Consider the following 20,302-nt stretch of genomic DNA (forward strand, 5'->3'; position numbering starts at 1 on the left):
TATTGAGCCCCAGAACGGCCGAGCTTGGCGTGACTATCAGCTGGGTGATCATCAGCTCTTGTTGTACTTGCGCCATAGCTCGGTAATGGCCATGGTCGTGCCCCATCGGGGCTCTCGGCAAAGCGGGTACGGGCAGTTGTGTCCACGATTGGTGCAATAAGAGACACGTTAAAGCAGTTGATTTTGGATCACTGAGGAGGTGGTTGATGTGGCACCTATAAGAACGTGCAGTTGCGGCTGTGGGACAGAAATCGTTCCAATAACGTTGTTCAGCTCTCACTCCCTGTGCCACTGGGGCACCGCGGTGGGAGGTACCGGTGTGCTCTCCTCCCATCCTCCCCCCGACGCTGCGAAACTATCAGAGCTTAGTAAAGCTGTGGAGTTTCATAGTCCGGGGCAATTTATTGTACTTTTTTAAAAGCAGGACATACAAGTGATTCTGATGGGCGCGCTGACCTGTCTTGGTGCTTACACGGTCTTTTATTTGAAAGATGGATTCTGAAGTGCTTGTTCTTATGGGAACGGTGTGTCTATCTCTGTCCAAAATCCAATGTAGGCATTTGCTGCTGCTTGCATGGCTTGTTAAGAGTTTAGAGAACTCTTCTTGTGGTTTTTTGAGGGTTTTTTTATGTCCTCCTGAAGACTGCAGTTATTTTGACCTTGAATTATTTGTCTGGGGGAGAATGTCTAATGATTGCTCTATTAATTCTTAATGCATTTAAGTATCTCTTTTCCTTATTTGGTAAAACATTTGCACATAGCTTTTCAGAAGAAATGATGCGTTTTCCAAGTCTGTCACTCTTTGGCGTTGCAATTATTAGTCTTCTACTCCGCCACTTGTTGGGAACGATTGATTGTTAATGTTGGAGATAAGCTTGTCAGCTTTCAGCTCTGGCTGTTTGAATATTGGTTTATATCGATGTAACTTCAGTTGGAAAAAAAAGCTGGGGGAAAATATCTGTCCCTCCAAAGGTACCACACAAACATGATGGGAGAGGAAAGCAGTTTCTTCAACAGTTTGTTCTGATTCTGCAGATGTTTAGAGTGTGTATTTATCTCTTTTATTCAAGATGTCTTAAATTGGTTACTGTAAACACTGACTAATTCACAGGTGGAAGCAAGACTGGGGGCATCGGTTTGAGTACAAATTGAACATTTCGGAGCCTTCAGTACCTCCGGGAGCGGAGGTGTGCGACAGCCGCGCAGGAGGGAGAGTGACCGAGGGGTGCAAGCACACTGCGGAGAGAAAAGAGGGGATCTGAAAAGGCAATTTGACTTGTTTCCCAAAAGAAATGGATTTCTTTCTTTTGCTCCCAAAGCAAGTTAAATACTACCTTTTTTTGGTTTTGTTTTGTTTTGTTTTTTGTTTTCCCAGATTAGAGTAAAATAAGGTAAAAGAAATCAAGACAAATGATCAGTCACCATACATTACAGCCAGGAAAGAGGCTGTGGTTATAAAACCTTGTCTCTGGGTGGTGCGACTTGAGATAACATCTTAGAAAAGTTTGAGAGTATCTGTTTAGCTGCATTATTTTTAGTACATTCTGTCTGAATGTTTGTTTCTCTTCTTTTTCTTTCTCTCCCATCACTAGGTTGTGACTAGACTTATTCACTTGTTGGGCGAGAAGATTCTTGGCAGCCTTCAGCAGGGAGGTAAGACTCATTCCTGGAGTGTTCCCATTGATGCTGGTGCTTCCTCGGAGCCAGATTTACATCGTTAAATCTGGAAACAGAAAGTGCATACTTGAAAAGAGAGTTCGTCGCTAAATATTTTAGCTGTTGTCACAAGTGAATGGTGATTTTTATATTTTTTATATATATATATATATATAGGTACATTTTTTTTTTGGTGGAGCATGGCTAAATAAGTGTGGGAATGGAATGATGTGCAGTTGAGATAGAAAAGTACCGCTGCATATGTGCAGCGAAATCTCCCTGAAATTTCTTGCAAGAGCAGTGCTGAAAGGGAGCGTTGGAAGTAGCAGCGATAATAGACTCGAATCAGATCATCACGATGAGCAGCATCTGCGTATGGACTGACTTAACGTGTCTGTGTTTGCATTAGCCTAATGAATTGCCTGAGAGGAATCGGTCTGCTGTGGATGGGTTCTTAAGCTTTCTGTATGTGGCAGAGGCAAAACAAAGTCTATTTACTGATTGAAGTGAGTAGGAGGAAATTCTCCAAAATTTCTCGAGCAGCTTTTAAAAGAAAACATTAACTACTGATGGTGTCGTGGGGTTCTTTGCTGTTGTTTTGGGTTGTGGGTTGGGGTTTTTTTAATTACTTTTTTTGCTGTTTTTAACTATTCCAAGGAGACTGAAAACAAGGTAGCCAACTCTCATGTTTTGGAGCAGTTTTGGGGAGTGAATCCCTAAGTCCACTCTGCCTGCTCAGCTTTCTGTACACAGGCAGTTGTGTACCAATCTCTAGTGATAATTGTAGTTAAGCTTCTGTGTGTGCTCAAATGCCTTTGTAGCCTCGGGCAGAATCCACACTGCTTGGGAAATAGGGCAAGATGCGAACGGCAGGAAAATTAGTGACAGTAGTAGGAGTTCAATCAGAGAATCACCGTTGAAGTTCTGAGGAGGAAAGGACTAGCAGAGATGAGGGAGCTGAGCAGTGATGTGTAACTTTGTTTGAACCTACAAATATCTTCTTGAAGATCACCAAAAAGAGTGGAAAAAACTATTTAATGTTCTGTGCAGAGTTATTTTAGAAGACTTTAAATGAATAACTCAATGGCTGAGTATGTTTGAAAAAAGTTTATCTGATATTTCTGTGTGTCCTGCAGTGTATTGTTGATCTTGCATATAGACTTGGGATGAGTTTTCATATGGCATATCAAGTACTTCATATGTCCATCTCAAGAGATCATCTTGATGGTGCATCTTAGGCTTTTGCTGCGTGATAAGCAGGACATTAAATCCTAACTTAGACTACAATAAATTTATTTTGTCCTTAGAGCTGAGTTGATAGGTATTAGCAGCAAAGTAAAGTTCATCGCATCATAGAATGGTTTAGGTTGGAAGGGACCTTAAAGACCATCCAGTCCACCCCCTGCCCTGGGCAGGGACACCTCCCACCAGCCCAGGTTGCTCCAAGCCCCGTCCAGCCTGGCCTTGAACACCTCCGGGGATGGGGCAGCCACAGCTTCTCTGGGCAACCTGCCCCAGGGGATCACCACCCGCACAGGGAAACATTTCTTCCCAATATCTCATCTAAATCTCCCCTCTTCCAGTTTGAAGCCATTCCCCCTCGTCCTATCACTCCATGCCCTTGTGAAAGTCCCTCTCCAGCTTTCTTATAAGCCCCCTTCAGATACTGGAAGGGGCTCTAAGGTCTCTCCGGAGTCTTGTCTTCTCCAGGCTGAACACCCCCAACTCTCTCAGCCTGTAAGGTTGTCCGAGCAGGCTTAGTTAAAGAGAAAAGAAATAGTATCAAAATAAAAAGAACAGTTTCTAGAATACCATTATGATTTATCCTTTCCTGTTCTCAGCTATACAGAGAGACCTTAATCTTTGTCACGCACGTCACATGCTTCTGGCAAAAAATGCTCTCCTCTGCCCATGCTCTCCGTCCTTACTCAGCTTGCCATGTTCTGCTGGAGCTGCTGCCACAGTCGCTCTGCAGCTACTTCAGAGGTTCCATCTTTTATGTTAATGCTCTGAAGCACATATCTGCTAAGCTCCATGTTTTCCTGTCTTAGAGAAGTGAAAATAGGCGGAGATACACGTATCCTATAAGAACTTGGTTGAAAACAGTTGTTTATTTCCTTGATCAGGAACACCATAAAAAGTGAATGTTGATTTTTGGAATGTTTTGATACTGGCAAGAGGTTTTGGGGTTTTGTTAGTTAAACTAACGCCTCCTGTGGGCTAAATCAGTGCCTGTTCCAAAGTTGTGGCCATTCAAAGTGATTCAAAGTGCCTTTTTATCTTTTTTTTTATCAGCTCAGGTAAACGCATGCTCTTCTTAGCATCCAGATATTTTAACATTGCCTGACTTTTACCCACGCACGCTGTGTCAGCAGCCAAGCGTGATGGAAATTGATCTTCATCCTCTTACCAGGGAAATGTGTGGGAACTTTCTTTCATGTGATAGAGGGGATGTTACATTTATCTGAGGTTAAGCAATTCGATGACACTTTCCTTGCTGCTTGACAGTTGAAAACAATGAAATGACATTGCTTTCTGGGTTGGCTTATGGCAAGTTTTTTCTTCTCGTACAGGTCATCCTCTTGGATTACACAGCTCGAGCAGCAAGTGGGATGCCGGAAACCCTGCCAGCAATCTCTCCACAGTGGCAATTATGCCAGTGTCTGAAGAGGTGCCACTTACGGCTTTTACTCTGGAGCTGAAGCACGCTCTCAGTGCTGTGGGTAAGAAGCGTTTACAGGTTACTGCATCGTGGGAAGCAGATGCTGCTTAGCTTTTTCGAGGGGGATGGCCAGGCACTGTCATTAGTCAGAGGTGGATTCATGCTGCATTAGGGGGCAGCGGTACAGCAGCGCTCAGGATCAGCCTTTTTCATCACCTCTTGCTTCTCTGTCCCCATCGCTAATGTGTGTTTAATTTAAGTGGAAAACTTCGCGGCCTTAATGACGCAGAAATATTAGCCAACCTGCCTGGCCTCGTGCCTGGGCTGCCCCCAGCAGCCCTAAGGCTGCAGGCACGCCGGAGGGCAAACCCCACCGCCATTCCCACGGTGTCTGTCTGAGGGTCTGGTTCTCTCTCTCTCCCATGTGAGCGCCTTTCAGGCTTCCTCAGCTGTACACCTTCATGCAGCAGAGGATTTCTTAGGCGGTTTTCTTTTGTTGCGGTAGCGCGGTGAGTGGTAAGCGTAAGACTTGATGGAAGAGGCTCGTGGAGAAGATCCAGTTTGGCACTGGAAGTCCAGACTTAAGTCTTAAGTCATTGTCCCATTCGTTGCCAGCTTGTTTGTCTCGTGCTCACAAAACCACGTATTCAGCTCACAGTTGAGTCGTTAATTGCTTTATCCATTGGTGAAGTTGTGTGTGCAAGTTCTAGTTGCTCACAGAGCCATGTGTTTAATTCATGATTCAGTTCATGCTCAGTACTACAGTTTGACATTTCCTGAACATCTCCTTCTCATCCTCGTACACTGTCACAGATCTCTTGAGTAAATCTCCTGTAGTCCTTTGATGAATTGTTAGTCTGCTATCTCACGGCTTGTTATTTTGAAAAGTACAGCTTACGTGATGCTTGAGGTATAACCACTTACATTTATTGGCTATTTCCTTTTTGACCTTAGAGGTATCTGGAGCTGACGCTTATTATTCTGCTTAAAAAAATCTTCCAGGTGAGCAGGCACAGGAAAAAGCTGTGGACGCTTGAACTCTTTAACCTTCTGAAATACAAATTTGTGTGCAGCTTATGGTGGAGATGTGTTACAGTGAGAACTCATTTGTGGGCGTTTGAAGATTCCTCTTATTTTGAAACGGCAGAAAAATTTTCCATCCGTATCGGAGCCCAGATCGCAGCCGTAGCTATATCGCTAATGGGTACTTCTTAGGGATCGTTGCCAGCTTGTTTTGATGGGTGACAGCACTAGGAGCCCGTAAACAAAACAAACAGAAACTCCGGTACCTAGATGGACTATTCAGAATAAAAATAACCATTCTAGCTGAAAGCAACTAGAACGTACCAAACGAGGGGTTTTGTTTTGATCACTTGGCCTTTCCTCGTTTGCCCTTCGTTTTTCTTTTCTTTTCCTGAACTGACATCTGCGTAGCGCTTGGCAGCTATGGATGGTACTATCCAACCTTGGCATCCGACGTTCCTGCCAAAAATGGAGCAGACGGCTGCAGTGGGAAGAGGAGTGTTGTGTGAAAACACAGCTAGCCGTATGGTTCAAAACACAGCTGGTTTAGCAAGCGCCCCGAGACAGTGGTTAAACCTTCTGCCGGCGCTTTGCTGTGCGTGTTTACGGACTGTGCGGTGCTGAGGGGTCTACATGCAGGCTTTATTTTTAATTTATTTTTTTTTTAGCAGATGCGCCATTCTCTTTTTTAAAATTTTTTAAGCTTTTGTATTTTCTCCTTTATCCTGTGGCTATAAATTGTTTGGGTATTCCTCACCGGTGCGTGACACAATGCTGTGAGCGATGTGCCAGATGGTGCTTTGCTGTGAGGAGAGGGGTTGGGTTTGGGGATGATTTTTCTTCTGGCTTCTTGCATCAAAAAATGAAACGAGTAGTAAAGTCAGCGTTGTGAAGCAAAACTTTGGTTTACTTTTAGACTGCCTTGCTATTCACCTGACTGTTAGAACCGTGTCTGTTTTGCACGTGGGGAAGCTGAAAGGGTACGTGAGATTTTGTTGGTGCCTCGGGGAGCTCGGTGCCTCTGCCACCTGCGCGCTCCCCTGCTTCAGACTTCCAAATTGGCTAATTGGCACTTGGGGTTTGGGTGTGAACTGCGATTATTAGACCTTCAAGGTATTTATGGAAATGAGAGGTGTTATTTAATATGCTTGAGGAGGCTTAATTGAAAGTCCTTCTCCAAAGGAAGTCTCCTTCGGTGCCTGTGTTCCTAATTTGGAAAATAAGGGGCTTTGCTGTGCAGGTTTGCTGCTATGAGCATATTTTTGTTGTTTATCCTTTTAGCTTTTCTAGAACAAACTTTTTGTTTAATTATAAATTGTAATCAGATGTTGCCATTTAACACTTGACTTAACATTTGATGCATGTTGCTTCATTGCTCTGGGCTTGAAATATGTTCTGGAGCAGTGGAGGGTAACCTTGGTCTGTGTGGGGCTGAAGCAGTTGGGTTCAGCTTTCTATTGCAACTTCATACATTATTTTAGAAAATTCTTTACTCTTCCTGTTAAAATTACCTTAGATGAATGTCGCAGTGATGCCCGGAATCCCGGTGCTGCAGGTCGGAGCGAAGAGGATAGAAGAAGTCAGGAGGAGGCGCGTTCAGGAACCGGAGGTGGTTGCGAGAGCCGTCAGGAGGTGTCCGTCAGCTCCTGCTGTTCCCGGGAGGACGCTGCGCGCGCTGCGGGCTGAGCCTGCGCCCGGGGCACTGCGCGGCACGCAGGCTGCGTTCGAACACAGCCTGCAACATTAGATGGTTTTTTCTTTTCCTGGAATTGGCATTCGGAGGCTATTGGCAGTGCTGTGCGTTGGAGGTTAATCTGTTTAACAGCATTATTTTTTCTTTTGGTAATTTTTAAGTGCTTCCATTTTATTAAAGGAGTATGAAAATAATGACAAACAGGGTATCTCAGTCTGACAGTGGACGTTTCATAACACCATGAATTCATACATACTGTCCACAAGAACTGGAAAAGTACTCAGGATCTTTCCCCCTAAAAAACCCACTTTTGCCTGTCAGGAAGCAGGACTTGTTGGTCTGGCTGCTTGGTTCTCTTGTGTGGGTTTAATTGTACCACCCACAGCTTTATCTACCCAATTTGTGCTGGTTTCTTTGAGTTTTGGTGTTTCTGTGGTTTATGATAGTTCAGATAGCGTTTCTGGAGGGTGTGATTGTGTCCCAGTTGCCCACTGAGGGGTGTCCGTGTTTCCGTGGCCTTTGTTCTGTTAAACACTGGATGGTGAAGCAGTTCCTTGGTACCTGGCACCAGTAACTCTACGGGAATCTGCCTTCATCTTGAGACAGGTATAAATCTAAATTACGATCTGAGCATTGAGGAGAGAGCAGGAAGGTCCTGCAGAGCACGGTGAACCGTAGGCTCCATCGCTGCTTCCACGCTCCGTTTACTTGTATGCTGCAGTGTGAAAGCCCTTTCTTTGAATCTCGGTCTTTGGGTCTCCAAAGAAAAAGATGTCGGATATAAAACTTCCAAAAAACGGGGACAAAATTTTCTACTTCTGAACTGAAGTGAGATGCAGGTGGGCAAGTTTTACTGCTGTGTAAAGTTTCAGGTTAGGATAACCGGGACAATGAGTTCTGGTCAAGGTTCGTGATGTCTATTCTTATTAATAATATTTTTTTTCCCCTTAATCCTGGTAGAGCTGAGTGCATCTCATATCAAAAAGCTCTTCTGCAGTATTCGGATTTTTAAAAAAATATTTGCCTAACTAATTTTTTTTGGTCTTTTATTGAGACCAACCAAATGATACCACATGGCTGTGCAAATTCTAATTCTATGTGGGAGCCCTCTGATCGTACATAATTTCAAACTGAAGTAGAGAAGGGTTCAAATCCAACATATGTGTCTCTCTCCTTCCTTTCTGCCCTTTAAATATAAGCTTTCTTTTAATTTCTAAAAATGTGTAATGTATTGGAAAGCTCACTGAAATATCCTTACTAATAATTTATTGGAGTTTTTAATTGTAATTGTTTTTAATTGTCTGAATTTCCCCACTTTACGCACAGATGAGGTTTAAACGTTGTGTGTAATGTGGCGCCTGGACCCTGGCACAACTCAATGTCTTTTGCTGGGCGAGATCTTCTAACACTGGGATGTCAACTCTTTTATCACTTCTGTCTCTTTGCCACATAATTTTATGGACTTTTATTAGGCCAAATAGAAATTCCTTTTTGATGAAGTCCAGGCAAGTAAGTTGCTGTGTGAAAATTTTTTCCTCTGTGTGTTTTTTCCTGGGCAGTATCTTTTTGTGTATTTTTTCCAGGTGAGGTGGATTTGCAGCCAATTCTAATCGTCAGAGATCAGTCCTTCACCTCTGGGCCTCTGATTTCCCTGGGCAACTTTTTGACCATGTTTTATTAGACTTAGAACAAGGGTATCTGTGTTCCCACTCCGTCGCATCCTATGAAACTGGTGTTATGAAGTGTGGCCAGCAGGGCGAGGGAGGGGATTCTGCTCCTCTACTCTGCTCTCATGAGACCCCACCTGAAATATTGTGTCCACCTCTGGAGCCCTCAACAGCAGAAGGACGTAGACCTGTTGGAGCGGGGCCAGAGGAGGCCACAAAGACACTATGAGGACTGGAGCCCCTCTGCTGGGAGGACAGGCTGGGAGAGTTGGGGGTGTTGGGAGGAGACAGGAGTTGGGAGCTGGGAGAAGAGAAGGTTCTGGGGAGAACTTAGAGCCCCTTCGAGTCCCTAAAGGGGCTACAGAAAAGATGGAGAGGGACTTTTCACAAGGGCATGGAGTGATAGGACGAGGGGGAATGGCTTCAAACTGGAAGAGGGCAGATTTAGAAGAAACATTAGGAAGAAATGTTTGCCTGTGAGGGTGGTGAGCCCCCGGCACAGGTTGCCCCGAGGAGCTGTGGCTGCCCCGGTGGGAACAAGATGGTCTTTAAGGTCCCTTCCAACCCAAACCAGTCTATGATTCTATGTGGGGAAAAAAAATACAAAAGTGAATAATACAAAAGTCTAATAAAACATGGTCAAAAAGTTGCTGAGGGAAATCAGAGGCCCAGAGGTGAAGGACTGATCTCTGACGATGCTCATCTCTGGCAAGAATGAGAGTTACGTCTCTGGTGCGATAGTTCTGTCTCTTCACTGGGGCAGGATTTGAACGTGGAACACTTGCTGCAGGGCTGTCTCAACCTTTTCTTGAGTACCTTATATTCTTAAAAAATAAAATGAACTAGGCTGATATTTGCCAGCATTTTTTTCTCCTCACTTCTCTTTCACGTGATTGTAGTTCTGTAGTGAAAACCAGGCGGCTCCACAGTACCAACGTAGATGCCTCATGAGGTTTCCCCATGAATCATGATCCTCTGTGCCTGGGGGTAAGACCGCTGCCATGCCGTGTTTTCTCACCTAAAAGACATAAAAGCTGAGATTCAGAATCCCAGCGACTTCACTGAAAGAAAAAGTCCCCCCGGGGCTACTAAAAGTCACCACCTCTGGCTTGAGGAATTCATGAACTGCGAATTGCCGGAGGCTCGGAGAATGTCTCCTCGCTCTGATACTCTTCCCCAGCAATCTGCTGCTCTTCGCAGTCAGAGTCGCTATTGGGCTTAGATAAATATTTAATGTTACCTCATATCACCTCTCCTGTGGTCTTAACTTTGAGCTACACAGCCGGTGGCTGATCCTGCGGAAAGAGGAGTCCCGGAAGGCTGCAGGCGGCTGCTGGAGGGTGGAGGGTGGTTTCGTGATGCCAAGAGCAGCTGTAAGTTGCCTGCGAGGCTGAGGTCGGGTGTGGAGGGAGTGTGACTGGGTGATGGTGTGTAAGCGTGACAATGTGTGGTGTTGCACACTCCTGCCTGCTGGCGTGGCTGTGCGAGGGGTGCGCGCCTGAGAAAAGTTTGTATTGCTTCGTTGCTTTCAGCAGTTTAGTTTAAATAACGCTTTTGGTCATTCTGTTTTAAGCAGTTGAGAACGCATATGTTGGTGTTCCTGATCACATTAATGGAGGGTTATTTAATGGTTGGTTAATTGGGAACTTGCTAGAAATTGGAAGTGTAGAGCAGATGGTTGTTATTTCTGAAGCAAAACAGAGTTGGTTCGGTTGGAAGCATCACCGTGTTCTGTGCTGGGGATGAATAAGGGTCTGGGCGTCTTGGTCCCATGCTGCAGTGCGCGGGGGGGATGCTGGGCAGACCCCTCCCGAGCCGGCACAGCCGTGTCTGCCTGCACACACGTGTTTGTGTCAGACTGGGAACGGCTTCTTATCCACACACAGAAGTGAAGTGAGTGGACATGATTTCTGAAGTCCTGTGCCTCTCCAAGGCTCTTCTGATGCTTGATGGGGATGTGAAGTAGCCATCACCTTGACTAAGTGTCCTGGTTTCAGCTGGAATAGAGTTAATTTTCTTTCTAGCGGTTGCTGTGTTTCAGATTTGGTATGAAAGGATTGTCAGTAATGCATATTGTTTTAGTTGTTGCTAGGTGATGTTTACACTAGTCCAGGACTTTTTTTCAACTTCCCATGGAAGGTGGGAAGGAGCATAGACAGAACAACGGAACGGCCAGTGGAATATTCTGTACCACAGACGCCGTGCTCGGTGTAGACATGGGGGTTGGCGGGAAGAGGGGGGAATGTGCGGTCCCTGCTCAGGACGAGCTGGTCAGCCAGCTCACTGCGTGGTGAGAGTGACTTGTGTTGCATTACTTTATCTCGTATATTCCTTTACCATCATTATTATTGTTACATTTTTCTGGTTTTGTTCTATTGAACTGTCTTTATCTCACCCCATGAGGTTTTTTTCCCCTTCCCTTTCCCTTCCTTTTCTCCCTCTTCTCCCTGCCCTGCTGGGGGCGGAGGGGGAGAACTGCAGGAGCGGCTGCACAGTCCTGGCTGCCGGCCGGGGTTAAACCGTGACACTAACAGAAAGATGCGCCCCAGCTCTACAGAGTCTGCCTCTTGACTGCTCCAGCAGGTGTTCTGGCTGGCTGTCACTGGGTTTAATGGTTTCCCCTTAGGGTACGTGCCCCCGGTGCATCAGACAGGCACTGTGTTGCGTCGGAGGGCACGGGGCACTCGGGCTCCTGTGCTGACGTTGTTGGGTCTCAGCGACCGGCTGCGAGGAGGCAAACGCAGAAGCGGAGCACGCTGTTCCCTCCTTGTTCCTCTCTCTTACCTGACGTTTTTATTGTATTCCTCAGCTCGTTTTGCATTGCTGCCTGTTCATCTTTGCCTACTAAACTTCCACCGTTGTCATAAAGCTTTGTAATTCGCTATCCTGGAAGGGTGTTTGGTCTACATATCATTTCTGTTTTGCTGAGAACTTTGACACATTAATGAACACAAATGATAACTCTGCTGTTGAATGGTCTTTCAGAATTGACCTGCCCGCTCTCCCTTGCTGTCTTCATAGCGTGCGATGTCACGGGTGTTTCCTCTGGGCGACCCCTCTGAATCCCGTTACCTCATGCGGAGTTGTGGTAGCCCGGCCGGCTGAGGGGCGGAACGCCGGAGCGGAGCAGAGAGTCTCCCAGTGTGCAAAACGAAGTGGTAAAAACCGCCACAAGCGTTGGGTCTGTTCCCTGCAGACAGAGGGTTCGGGCAGCACAAAGGGAGGTGCAGCGGATGCGGGAGTGAGCGGCAGCTTAAACCAGTTCTGCTCTCCAAACGCTCCAAAAAAATGCTTAGGAACAAATTCCCTCTGCTTTGGACCTGGTGCTTTCATAGGAACCAACTACCATGAACTTTACTGGAGGATGAGGAAATGAAATTCTACTCTCAAGTCATCCTCTTTTCTGTGTTTTGTTACCACCTTGCACTTTTTACCTTTTGGTCTCAACTTATGGGATATTTTTGTCCCTTTTTGTTTGCTCTTCCTTCATCATCAGTGTAACAAAGAGCAAATGTTCTTTGGATGTTTGAAGATACAAGATGAAAAATCATACTTCGGCGTTCTTTTCAAGTCTAACATTGAAGTATGTTAAAGCAGAGAGAAGCGTTTGCAGGAGGAACTGAGCGTTGGGGGGAACGAGCTGGCCCTGGGGTCGGGGTGCCATCTCGGTACCCTACTGCTGCCTTTGGGTCTTGGAGCACAGAAGTGCGAAATTGCAGCCTTTTACCATGGTGTTCATTCATGGCTCCGTGGTTTTTACTAACCGCATTAAGCCATGCTGTGTTATTAATGCCTTGAGAGACCTCACATAATTAAGTGTTTTGTTATTTCGTACATAAATTTCAGTTCTTATTAATGAAAAAATGAAGGATTACATTATGAAAACATTAATACAGAGCAACTGCTCTTTCATGTTTTGCAAATGTGCATTTCTCTCTCAATATGAGACAGACAATCTTTTCTTTAGGTATGAGGTTAATCCCTTACGTTTTCTTTTCTTTGCGTTTTTGTATTTAACTGCAGTTATTCTGCAACCTCCATCACATATGGTGCGTATTGCTGCCGATGAAGTGGAATTGTTAATAAGAAAAATAGGCTAAAGTGCCTACAAGAAACTTTGTGTGCACCACAGTTCACCTCTGGTATAACGTTGTTGCCAGATGTGTGCGTGCGCCTGTCTCGGTAGCAGGAGTGATGTGAATGGGACCTGCGGATTTGGGAGTCTCTTTCTGCTTGGGGTCGGTAGCGGTATAGATTGTTGTTGGTGTGTTGAGTAAGAAGGAGTAGTACCATAGAGAGCTTTAGGATTCATCTGGGGAGTTGGTTCAGTGCAGGATGAACAAATTACGTATTTTGATAAGTCAGTGAAATAGCTTTTTTTTCTTTGGAACCAGATTGCTGGGAAAGGAATGTTGTGCTTGGGAAAATGCAGCGGCAGCGGAGGCTATCATCCTCTGTGACATTGAGGAATGCGGTAGAAGAGAGCTTGTCGGCTGAGACTAATGCGATAAGAGCTCAGGGAATATGGAGAATGGGAAAACGTTATTGTAGATAAGTGCAAAAATCTTTGTGAAGACGTTGTGCCAGCCCTTTCTTCCACGCCAGCTCTAATCACTGCACTGATCCATCACGGACTTCAAAGCAAATTCACAGAACTGCGTTTGTTATAGCTACATCTAATCAATAGGGTTTGTCAGGAGCTGAATGGAACTTTCTCTTCTTCTAGGTCCGGCTTTGCTGCTCACCAGTGATAACATCAAACAGCGACTTGGCTCTGCTGCGCTGGATAGGTACCTGCCCTCATTATTACTTACCAAAAAATGCAGAAAGATATTATGCTGGGCTTATAAATACACAGTTTGGGGAATAAAATCCTGTGTTCTAACATATATTGTGATTTCTCGTCAAGATGTTTGAGACGACAATGTTTCAAGAGTATTTGGTTCAAAGATGGGTGGGTTTTTTCCACAGTTACTTTCTCACTGGTGAAATGGGAAGAGCTGGATTGCTCCAAGTGGGTATTATGTACTCATTCCGAGGGATGCTGTGGAAGCCTTGCTGCAGTCAGGCATCACTGCATCCTCTTTCCTCTGTGTATATATCTAATGGTATAAAAAATGGAGAAGTAAAGAAAGCATGAGCCTGGAAATGTGGGCGGATCAGGTTCCTAGACTGGATGAGCAAGAGACGCAGGTCTCTGATGCCCTTCAGATTTTGTGCCTGACCTGTACGATTTCTCTCTGCTCTGTCAGGAGCTGTCATATTAAACCGTTTGAATTTGTTGTTTTTTTTCTTTTCTGTCCCCAGCACCCATGAGTACCGCCTAACGAGCTGGCTGGGACAGCAGGAGGATATCCACCGCATTGTGCTGTACCAGGCAGACAGCACCCTGACTCCCTGGACCCAGCGCTGCATCCGGCAGGCGGACTGCATCCTAATCGTAGGGCTGGGAGACCAGGAGCCCACTGTGGGAGAGGTGCGTATCGGCAGCGTTAACGGTGCAGATCAAAGAAGGTTCTTTCGTGCTCATGAATTTTCCTGGGTTTAATACCCAGTGAAACATAAATAATGAAATATTCCTGAGAAAAGTGTGTTATAAATAGAAAAAGAATTGAATGAGGATCCTCTGAAATGGCAAGTTGTATACAGAAGTATTTCCAGCTAAGTTCTTTTCCTCTGAAGAGTCATTTTGGCCAATGGTAAATCAAAAGCCAAATTGCTTTGCAGCTTTGCCTTTCCGTCCAGAATTTCTTTGCAGGATCTCCAGATAAAGAAATTCTTTTCTGCCTGAATGGAATTCATGGTGTGTGCCTAGGAAAAAGTAGATATAAATTGTGTTGCATGAATAATTTAGTATATTTTATTACAGTTTGTAAGCTGTATTCCCCCCCTCCCCCCCCCTTACTATCTATTTTTATTTTTGATATTTCATTACCAAAGCTGTTTGACCAGGCACATAAATTCTGCAAGAAATTTAAAAAAGAGGTCACAAGTGGTTTTTGTAGGGTTGTGCAATGCCGAGTCTGACCTCCAAAGAGCCTGGGACTGGTGCCATCTGCAGCGTTCTGGCGTGTCGCTTTGGGTTGGTGGTTCTGCATGACGGTATGTGGGAGGCAGGAAGCGCAGGGAAAGCAAGTCTCCATCAGTTGCCTAAAACAACAAAAAAACCCTAAAAATAAGGAATGCAAGGAGGAAAATGGGGTCTGATTGGAAGTGAAAGAACAAAACATGCTGAACAATTGTAGGCTTAAGTGTAACTGGGGAAGCAATCTCATTTTGCATGAACAGCGTGTGGCTGTGCTGGACATTTAATGGTCTGTGTTTCAGGTAGAAAGCATTAATTTTTAAGTAGTCGGATTTGAATCCTTGTCTGATTTTGGAGTTCTGTGTGCTGTGGAAGCCCACAGCTAACAGCGTAGTTGTCTAAATCAGTCTTGTTTGATGGTTCTTAGTGTGCACAGTTGTCCGCAGATTCAGATGGGAATAGGGGTCAGATGTATATATGTGTGTCTGCATATATATAAGTATTTCACAGTACCATATACTGTTACACTGATACTGGAGCAGTAAATACCTGACGCCCCCATTCCTTTGGTGTGTATTTGTGCTGTAGCTGGAGAGGATGCTGGAGAACACCGCGGTCCGAGCCCAGAAGCAACTTGTCCTGCTCCATAAGGAGGATGGGCCTCTCCCTTCCCGAACTGTGGAATGGCTCAACATGCGGAGCTGGTGTTCCGCTCATCTTCATCTCCGCTGTCCACGCAGAGTCTTTTCCAAAAGAAGCCTGCCCAAGCTGGTGAGAGATTCCTGCTTTGGTGGCTGGTCCCTTAGCTGTAGTGCTTTACTTGTAATCCACGTATCAAAGATAATCTGACATAATGACGCTACATGATATTGTGATGTGCAACTGACCATGACACAGTGTTCTCTTTAAATCTGTTTGGCTTCGATTTACTATAGGAAACACAGGGATAAGGGGCTCATGTCCTGTCTATGGATACATGCTTGGCTGATGACAGTAAATACTACCTCAGGGTCATATTGACAGGTGTGTACAGGCGGTAGTAATAGAGTAACAGAACCATAGCATGGTTTGGGTTGGGAGGAACCTTAAAGATCACCACCCACCAGCCCAGGTTGCTCCAAGCCCTCTCCACCCAGGTCTTTTTTTTTTCATTGGGAGGATCCCCATGCTTGTGAAAACCACGCTGAAGGTAAAGCAGAGGCAGACTTGGGATGCTTCCCAGTAACTTCAGACCCTTGTCAAGAAAGAGAAGTAGCTCCAAAGCAAATACTGTACTACGATGAAATTCTCCCACCTACTAGAAAAGAATGAGAGATGCATATGATCACGAGAACTGTTTGGATAGTTCGTTAAGACTCTTTTCCTTTGAAGAACAGCTATCCACTTTTTAGCAGTATGTTGTTGGCTGGTAGCGTAGACTCTAGCTCGCCTTTAGAACGACCATCTTCTGCCTCTCTCCTGCAGATAGAGATGTACGAACGCGTATTCCAGAAACCACCGGACCGTCACTCTGACTTTTCTCGCCTGGCCCGTGTTCTGACTGGAAATGCCATTGCGCTGGTGCTTGGGGGCGGAGGAGCGAGGTAGGTGGCTTATCCTGGGCACACCGGTGCGTTGCTGCCAGCCCCTAGAGCACCGCTGTCCCTGGGCTGCCGCAGAGTCTGCAGGATAACTGGAGTGCTGTGAACCCAGCACCGTTCTGTAAGCAGCATTTGGGGGAGACATTGAGGAGTTGCTTTTGTTACACAAACTTGACCTGCTGTGCGGATTTGTGCTGGGATTTCTGCAGAAGGAACATGAGTGTTTATGACCTCTTGAGACCTCTCATAAGTTGGGCTCAATACTGGGAGATGACCGGGGCACTAACATGACGCTTCTTTCTTTTGTTGGCCTACACTAATGGTTTATTTTTTTCCCTGTGGATTCTTATATTAGAAAATGGCTTACAATATTTCAAAGGCCCTCAAAGCTCTTCAAAGCTTGAGCAGCAAGAGGAATTATGTCCCCTAATAGGAGAATGTTCTCTGCTTTATAATCACGCCGAAGCCCAGGTACGCACGCGCTGCTGACAGCCTCGTTTTACAGAAACATCGTCTTTTTGCAGACGTGGGGGCAAGGTGTGTGCTGAACACTCGATTAGAATTCCATCGGAATTCCTAGTGAGCTTTGGCAATAAATTATTACTGACATTTTTCTTTGGAATCTTGTTTTACTTAGAGAGTTTTATGTTGAGACAGGCACAGAATTTGGTAGCCCTTTGTCTCGGGAGAGTGCCATCTTCGTTGTCTTCATCACCATGTACTTGAAGCCCTTCTTTAAAACAGTGCTTTGAAGTACAGCTCTCAAAAATAAAAAATATAATTTGTGCATAGTCTGTCTATTTAAATCTACGGAAATACCACATTTTTGTCTTTGAGCCAGTGCATGCTTTGGGGGGGAACGTTTGTTACGGTAAAGGTTAGAGCTCCTGTGTGACAGCTTGTTCTGATTAGTCACTTGATGCTGAGACAGCGCTGTGGCTGTTTCTTTGAGTGTCTGCAGAGATGCCTCTCTCCTGCTTGCTTCCACGGCTCCCTCACCTAAGATGATTTCAGTATTTCATTTTTGAGATAAGCACTGTCCTGTGGAGACAAGAAGTAAAGCAGAGGAGGGGAGCTTCTGCTTCATCTGGGGATCTCGGGGATCTCAGGAGGCTTCTGATTGACTGATGCAAAGCACTTGTGGTGGTTTTTTTTGTTACAAGCTATCTGATATCTCTGTCTCTACTGAAGCCTGTGTCATGCTAAAATATGTGCATTTCTATATTTCTGGCAGCACATTTTGCTCGTTCCCTTCCTTTCTTCCTTCTGTAAACACTGCTGTAATTTTTGCCAAACTATTTATTTTTTGTTCTACTACTTAATTTGCAAGCTACCACCTGCTGGGTTTCAAGAGCAGAGGTAAGAAAGAGCAGGATTACTGAGCCTGTTTGTTGGTCCTGTGTTGTCCTCCTCCACAAAGCTGAACCGCTGAACTGCTCCTGTTTTGGTTTTTAGGTTGTCTGGGTGCTCACCACCCGTTCAGCAACGTGACTGTGTCCCATTAGCCATTAATTTGCTCATTTCTGCACCCGTGCAATATGGAGGACTTTAAGATGATTCAATGGCAGAAAGGAGAAGTACAATAACTTCTTCTTTCTCTGAAATCCTATTTATATCATGGACTAAAATGCTTTTTCTGCGGGTCCAGGCTGGCACGTGGATGGTGTGAGCGTTGTGTTTGCAATGGAGAGGTACAGAATGTGATTTCTGTAGTTGAATTGTCACCTAAATTGTTGTTAGATGAAAGAGTTGGATTCCTTAAAAATTTGTTTTTGAAGTGAGAATATAATGAAGACTCTGGGGAAAGGATGAAGTTACTCTGAACTGTGTAAAAGAAATCTTCCTTTGGAAGGTTCAGAGGTGAAAATAAGTTCTTAGGTCCCCATCTCTACCAAGATGGGAACTACAAGGGATTAGGCACTGGGTACGTAAAGTCATCCTGTGATTGAAGCCCATTCCAGCTAAAAATATTGGGATGGGTCGCTGCACGGACGCTTGATAGTTAGCGTCGCCTTTGGATAATATACTGCACAAAGTAACCTCCCACCTTGTTCTAGAAGCGTGAATCATACTGGTCGCAAACCCCGGCGGGAGCTCACAGTTGCTGGGTGCTGGCTGGGGGGTATTTCTGTTAAGGGTATTGTGTTCTGTGACTCCAGTAATAGCCATTATTTCGTTGTTATTTTGGGAATGTTTGTCTGCCTTCCCAATGACAGGCAGTTCGGGAGGTTTTACCAGAGCAGCTTCCTAGTAATTATCTTGGTGGTTTGTCATGACAAAAGGCTCATAGGAACTAAAGGTTTTACTTTTCATGTGAGTATAAAAATAAAACGAATCGAAGTGATACAGTTCTAAAATTATAGTGTTTTGCTTTTGTTAAGTGCTAACTTAATTTCAGTTGGAAACATTGTGGAGTTTGAGGGAAGGAAAAGGGGATTTGCGTTTGGAAAAATAATACCTTTGAAAGGTAGTCACGTAGTGACACATCAAATCCTGCGACAAAGGCATAAACCCTCCCAGAAATCATTCTCATGACCTTTAGCCGGCCCACGTACAGCCCGCCCTTTCTTTGCTTTTTTAATAGTTGTCTTAGCAAAGCTGTTTGAAAACTAAAATTTATGGGAAGTAATTAACACAGAATGATCTGGGAATCCCTGAGGCTTTGGAAAACAAATGGGTCGTGTCGTTTCAGAAGAGACTGACTTAAGCAAAATTGTGATGACAAGCTTTGTTGATTATGACGTTGTTATTCTGGGAGTGAATTTGGTCTGTTGTGCCTATCCCACATGGGCATAATGGGAACACACAAAGACCTGTTCCCATTTGGTTATTTTGATAGGAATCTGTATTTGCAGTAACACGCGTGATACGAATACGTGATGCCCATAAGATACATTTATTGAGAGGGAAAGAGCTATTGTTAAAATAAGTTACTTGCCTTTTTCGGATGTGCCATCTAAACTAAACATTCGTGCTGGGAATGAACGCCCGTGGTGCCCGTGACCTTCACCAGTGGGTGCTGGTGGTGGCCGCGTGTCCTGCCCTCTCCGTGGTGCACAGGGCTCTGCAGCGCGCCGTGCCTTTCCCCTCTCCCAAATCCCCGTCAGGTAGAGCATTTCTGCCTTCCCTGGGGAGCTGCTCCCGAAGGGTATTTGTAGGTCAGGGCATCTCTTCTCTTCTCCTTTTTCCATTTAGTTTTCTCCTCAAACTTATTATTTCACCTCAGCTCTTGATATGTCAAGTAGTTTCTGTTTTCCCCAGCGCTTTCTTGCTGACTCTAAGGGTTTGACTCAGACTCACACTTTTTCATTTTGGGCAGTTGCCCTGTTTCATCGATGCGTTCTTTCTGCCTTTTCTTCTTCGTTTTCAGCTCTGGCCCTCTGAAAAGGGAAGATAAAAGCAGCAGCGTAGGAGAAGCAAGTTATGCCTTTCTTGTTATGGAGATGTTTGTGTCTGATGAACCCACTTGTTGCCTCGTCTGTCTGTCCGTGCTCCTGAAGCCTGTGCCGTGTGCCGGGAGCTCACGCTGTGCTTTTAGGGAAGGTCAAACCTGCAGGTCCACCTACAACCTGGTCACTCATTGGCTGCTGCACTGAGCCTGACTTACAGTGTGACCTGGACAGGCCGGAGAGTTGGGTGGAGAGGAACCTAATGAAATTCAACAAGGGCAGGTGTCAGGTACTGCATCTGGGGAGGAATAACCCCATGCACCAGTACAGGTTGGGGGCTGACATGCTGGAGAGCAGCTCTGTGGAAAGGGACCTGGGAGTCCTGGTGGACAACAGGATGCCCATGAGCCAGCAATGTGCCCTGGTGGCCAAGAAGGCCAATGGCATCCTGGGGTGCATCAAGAAGAGTGTGGCCAGCAGGTGGAAGGAGGTCATCCTCCCCCTCTGCTCTGCCCTGGGGAGGCCACATCTGGAGCACTGTGTCCAGTTCGGGGCTCCCCGGGTCAAGAAGGACAGGGAACTGCTGGAGAGGGTCCAGCAAAGGGCT

At 45.4% G+C, this 20,302-nt stretch overlaps 1 protein-coding gene across 1 annotated transcript in view; it reads left to right on the forward strand.

Moving 5' to 3' along the window:
• PNPLA7 (patatin-like phospholipase domain containing 7) overlaps positions 1-20,302 on the forward strand; it is a 139,345-nt gene that overhangs the window by 68,266 nt on the left and 50,777 nt on the right. The window contains exons 20-25 of the mRNA XM_009890286.1: positions 1,593-1,653; positions 4,230-4,379; positions 13,428-13,491; positions 14,009-14,177; positions 15,315-15,497; positions 16,191-16,309. Coding sequence (XP_009888588.1) covers positions 1,593-1,653; positions 4,230-4,379; positions 13,428-13,491; positions 14,009-14,177; positions 15,315-15,497; positions 16,191-16,309 — 746 coding nt within the window. The remainder of the gene's footprint in view (positions 1-1,592; positions 1,654-4,229; positions 4,380-13,427; positions 13,492-14,008; positions 14,178-15,314; positions 15,498-16,190; positions 16,310-20,302) is intronic.

The sequence above is a fragment of the Charadrius vociferus genome, unplaced genomic scaffold, assembly GCF_000708025.1.
Source record: "Charadrius vociferus isolate BGI_N301 unplaced genomic scaffold, ASM70802v2 scaffold398, whole genome shotgun sequence".
Lineage (NCBI taxonomy): Eukaryota > Metazoa > Chordata > Aves > Charadriiformes > Charadriidae > Charadrius > Charadrius vociferus.